At 35.6% G+C, this 4,765-nt stretch overlaps 1 protein-coding gene across 1 annotated transcript; it reads right to left on the bottom strand.

Moving 5' to 3' along the window:
• Positions 1–860: 860 nt before the first annotated feature.
• Positions 861–4,104, bottom strand: LOC107850541 (actin-7). Its single transcript, XM_016695142.2, has 6 exons — positions 3,948–4,104; positions 2,664–2,734; positions 2,128–2,521; positions 1,431–2,044; positions 1,254–1,320; positions 861–1,176 (listed from the first exon to the last, which is right to left on the bottom strand). The coding sequence occupies exons 2-5, from the start codon at positions 2,721–2,723 to the stop codon at positions 1,255–1,257; spliced, it is 1,134 nt and encodes a 377-aa protein (XP_016550628.1). The 5' UTR covers positions 2,724–2,734; positions 3,948–4,104; the 3' UTR covers positions 861–1,176; position 1,254.
• Positions 4,105–4,765: the final 661 nt, after the last annotated feature.

Below are 4,765 nucleotides of genomic sequence, written 5' to 3'. Positions count from 1 at the left end.
CCAAGAAGTGGGGTTGAAAGTAGAAAGCATTGGATGGGGGAGAGAAAACAATTAATTTGAAACGTTACTTATAGAATTTATTTTTCTACTTTCATTAGGAAAGTCATTTTATTCATTTTTAAGAAAATTCAAAAACATTTATCCAAACAAACATGAAAAATATTTTTGTTCGTACCAAACACACCCTAATACTCATTTTCAAAACAACTGGATATGCAAATACTCAAATGTTTGCTTAAGCGTTCATACCAAAACAACGTATGCTAAAGAACAGTTCTATAAGAAATTTGTAGCATAATAATTTCTCTTTTTCTGTATCTTTTGTATAATGACACTGAAAGGAACAGGTGAAAAATTATATTATATCTGATAATCCTTTTCAAGGTCCAAAATAGGATTCGAAACTCCCTATTTGCAGCCTAGCCTAACATTTCTTTGCCAAAACCTGTTATAGTCGACAAAATTGACCTATCAAGAGATAAATTATCGATATGCCAGTTTGTCCCATCGAAACAAAAGCCAAACTCAATTAATTCCCTCGAATTCTGATGAGACCACATACTCATGTAAGAAAAACCTCAAATGCGCTAAAGCTATCGCTATGCGTGGGAATCAAGGAAGGACCGAACCATAGGAGGCTTATTGCATGCAGCATTACCACATATTGTACGTATGAGGGCAAAATTTGGTATACCAAACAAAAGGGCAAAACCCTTCTGATTCTTTATAGCCTCGAGACGTTTGCTGAAAACGCCATGAAGAATAGGAGAGACATTCATTGCGATAAAAGAGCAGAAATGAAAATAACGCTCCACCACAGAAATTTCAATCCCCTCATCCACATAGAACTACACAACTGATTTCCAAAGTCTGAAAATACTACAAAAATTCTCATTCAATAAATATTGACATATTTGTTCTCAAGATAAATAAAAGTACCATAGAATAGCAAAACAAGGAAAACGAAAGAAAAGACTCCAAAATAATAAACAGCAACACAATCAATCTCCCCAACTACAAACAACCTAAAGAGTTCAAGTTCAAGAAGGAATATTTCCAATCACTTTCAACTACATTCGAAGCATGAAATAGTATCAGAGCAGTACAATGTTTTAAAATTGCCCTTCTTTCATAGCCCATCTCAAAGACTTGCCTAAAACAGCAGACCTGAGTTCACTGTAGACGACATAATAGCTTTAGCAGGGAAAAAAAAAAAAAAGGGAATCGCAACAGACGTAAAATAGCAGCAGCACCTTAGAAGCATTTCCTGTGGACAATGGATGGACCAGACTCATCGTACTCGCCCTTGGAAATCCACATCTGATTTAAGTACAGAACAATTTTAAGTTAGCCACAACACAGTTCAAAAAGCAGTTTATAATGACAAAAAATATTATATATATGAAGAGAAGATAAAAACATAGGCTCGCCTGCTGGAAGGTGCTAAGTGATGCGAGGATGGATCCTCCAATCCAGACACTGTACTTTCTCTCTGGTGGTGCAACAACCTTAATCTTCATGCTGCTGGGAGCCAAAGCAGTAATTTCCTTGCTCATACGATCAGCAATACCAGGGAACATGGTTGAGCCACCACTGAGCACAATGTTACCGTAGAGGTCCTTCCTGATATCAACATCACACTTCATAATGGAGTTGTATGTGGTCTCATGGATACCTGCAGCTTCCATACCAATCATGGATGGTTGGAAGAGGACCTCTGGGCAACGGAATCTCTCAGCACCAATGGTAATAACTTGTCCATCAGGCAATTCATAGTTCTTTTCAATGGAGGAGCTGCTCCTGGCAGTTTCAAGCTCCTGCTCATAGTCAAGAGCCACATAGGCAAGCTTTTCCTTCATGTCACGGACAATTTCCCGTTCAGCAGTGGTGGTGAACATGTAACCTCTCTCAGTGAGGATCTTCATCAGGTTATCAGTTAGGTCACGTCCAGCAAGATCCAAACGAAGAATGGCATGCGGCAAAGCATAACCCTCATAGATAGGGACAGTGTGACTCACACCATCACCAGAGTCCAACACAATACCTGTCAAAGATACTCATAATGTCAGATCAAAAACAAAATTCCATCAAGGGGAAGATTTGGATCATGAGAGTACTGATACTTACCAGTTGTACGACCACTAGCATACAAGGAAAGAACAGCCTGAATAGCAACATACATGGCCGGAACATTGAAGGTCTCAAACATAATCTGGGTCATTTTCTCTCTGTTGGCCTTAGGGTTGAGAGGTGCTTCAGTGAGCAGGACAGGGTGCTCTTCCGGGGCAACACGAAGCTCATTGTAGAAAGTATGATGCCATATCTTCTCCATATCATCCCAGTTGCTGACAATACCATGCTCAATTGGGTATTTCAAGGTCAAGATACCCCTCTTGGATTGAGCTTCATCACCAACATATGCATCCTTCTGTCCCATTCCAACCATAACACCAGTGTGGCGAGGACGACCAACAATACTAGGGAACACTGCTCTAGGAGCATCATCACCAGCAAATCCAGCCTACATTTAAAAAAAAAAACAAATTGTTCAACCAAAATATCAGAAACATTTCAAGACTATAACAAGAAACATCGTAAATGAAGTCTTCAACTATCATGAATCCATCTTTGAAAAACATTAAAGTAAGAAAATAAGAACTCACCTTCACCATTCCAGTTCCATTGTCACAAACAAGGGGCTGAATATCCTCACCGTCGGCCATTTTCTGTTCAACTGCCAACACAAACAGAGTATTAATAAGCAATCCTAAATCCTAAATCAAGATGCGGTAATAGACCACAGTCAGAAAAATAAGTACATGTAGGCATTAGAATAAGATAATATCCCAATATGAACGAAAGGGGAATCCAAATTAAATATATCTTAAACCTCGGACTTTAACCTATCAATCAAGCATATGCAAATCGCAATACATTGCATACTTCTCAATTAACGTCCTAATATAGATAAGAGTGGAATCCAAAGTGAAGACATCTTAAAACTAGGGTTTTTAACCTATCACTCAAGCAAAACTAAATGACAATACATTGCATACTTCTCAATTAACATCCCAATATAGATAAGAGAGAACTCCACAAAGTATCTTAAAACTCGGACATTTAACCTATCAATCCAGCAAATCTAAATGAGAGTACATCACATCACTCTATAACTTAGCTTCTCCTTAAGGCTTAAATCCAAGAGGAGAAGAAACACCGAAAAAGCAAAACTCCTAAATCAAATCACATAAATCAATTCTTGCTCACACAAAACCAGTGCAATTGTAGAGCGAACACATACCTTAAACCTTACCCCTACCTTGTAGAGATAGAGAGGCAGTTTCCAATAGACCCTCAGCTTAAATCACTTTTTGGCTCACATAAAACCAGTGCAATTGTAGAGTGAACGCATACCTTATCCCTTACCCCTACCTCGCAGAGATAGAAAGGCAGTTCCAAATAGACCCTCAGCTTAAATCACTTTTTGTTCACACTCCACACTCATATTCAGCTGAGCTACATCTCACTGATACATACAGTATCAACAAATCCAACAAAAAAACTAAAGCACATAATCAATTTCAGTTCCAACAAAAAAGAAACCTTTTTCTTCTTATCTTTTTACAAGATTTATACATAAATCACAACATGAAAGCTACAAAATCATTTGAAATGAAATCAAAGAGTAGATCAAGAAAAATCCATAACAGATTAACTTCACAACAGATCCACTTCATCAGATCCAGAATTATATTTGTTCAAACTTCAATTACCCACGATTCATTACATCTAACAATTATACAAAGAAATAAAAAATACCCATTTCATAATTTCTTTCAATAAAATATCCATCTCACAATTTTGGCATTTTCACATAGCTCAATCCTATATATATATATATATATATATATATATATATATATAATAAAAGGCAGATCTTGAATTACCGGGGAACTGAGAGTAGATCGGAAAGTGGTCGCCGAAAAATGAGCAAAGCAACCGGAGACGATGGCCGGCGGCTGCTTCGAAGAAAAATGCTTGGAGAACACAAAATGAGGAATCTTAAGACGAGGGGAAGCATATTATATACAAAGAGAAAAAGAGGGGCTATCAATTTAAATTTGTTTATTTATTTAGTTATTCTTTTTTAATAATGAATATAGGAGTAATAATTTATTACTGCAGTAAATATTTGGATTGTTGGAATTTTGAATTTGAATTTGAAATTTAAAAGTGCAACGAAACCAAAATGACAAATTTGCCTTCAACGTTAAGATGCTAAAGTTGTCAAAAAGAACAGGCTTTTGAAATCATATTTTATGGCCCATTTATTATAGTGGCAATTTGTTAGACTAGTTAATTATTTAAGGGATCACAAGAAAAATGTGGATCTTTTCCAAATCAAATTTTTTGATCCATAAATTTATAATTAATTTACAGAATTTTAAGCAATAATAAATTTTCTTCCTCTTTGTCGTTATTTTTCATCTAAAGATGTTTTAAAATAATGTTAAATCTTAAAAAATGTGTCATCAATATTAGGGTTATCTTGTTCATTAGGTCACTTAAGCATTGGGTTCCATGATTACGGAGATATCATATTTTCATGTAAAAATAATTATATATGTATATACATCTTTTATTAGCATAAAAATAAATGACCTCATATTTTCAAAAAAAGAAAATCCAAATAGAAGATTACATGAAATTTTTAGTAGCACAAAAAAAGGTACAACTCAAATTACTATGATATTGTCACTATTTG

Source organism: Capsicum annuum, chromosome 12 (assembly GCF_002878395.1).
Source record: "Capsicum annuum cultivar UCD-10X-F1 chromosome 12, UCD10Xv1.1, whole genome shotgun sequence".
NCBI lineage: Eukaryota > Viridiplantae > Streptophyta > Magnoliopsida > Solanales > Solanaceae > Capsicum > Capsicum annuum.
This window is presented reverse-complemented; position numbering and strand designations above follow the sequence as displayed.

What these genes read in the sequence shown, in the direction of transcription:
- LOC107850541 (XM_016695142.2), bottom strand. Translation starts at nt 2,723, where the DNA reads ATGGCCGACGGTGAGGATATTCAGCCCCTTGTTTGTGACAATGGAACT. An exon ending in TGCTAGTGGTCGTACAACTG is followed by an intron (nt 2,045 to 2,127) that starts GTAAGTATCAGT and finishes TATCTTTGACAG; the next exon opens with GTATTGTGTTGGACTCTGGT. An exon ending in CACTTAGCACCTTCCAGCAG is followed by an intron (nt 1,321 to 1,430) that starts GCGAGCCTATGT and finishes TACTTAAATCAG; the next exon opens with ATGTGGATTTCCAAGGGCGA.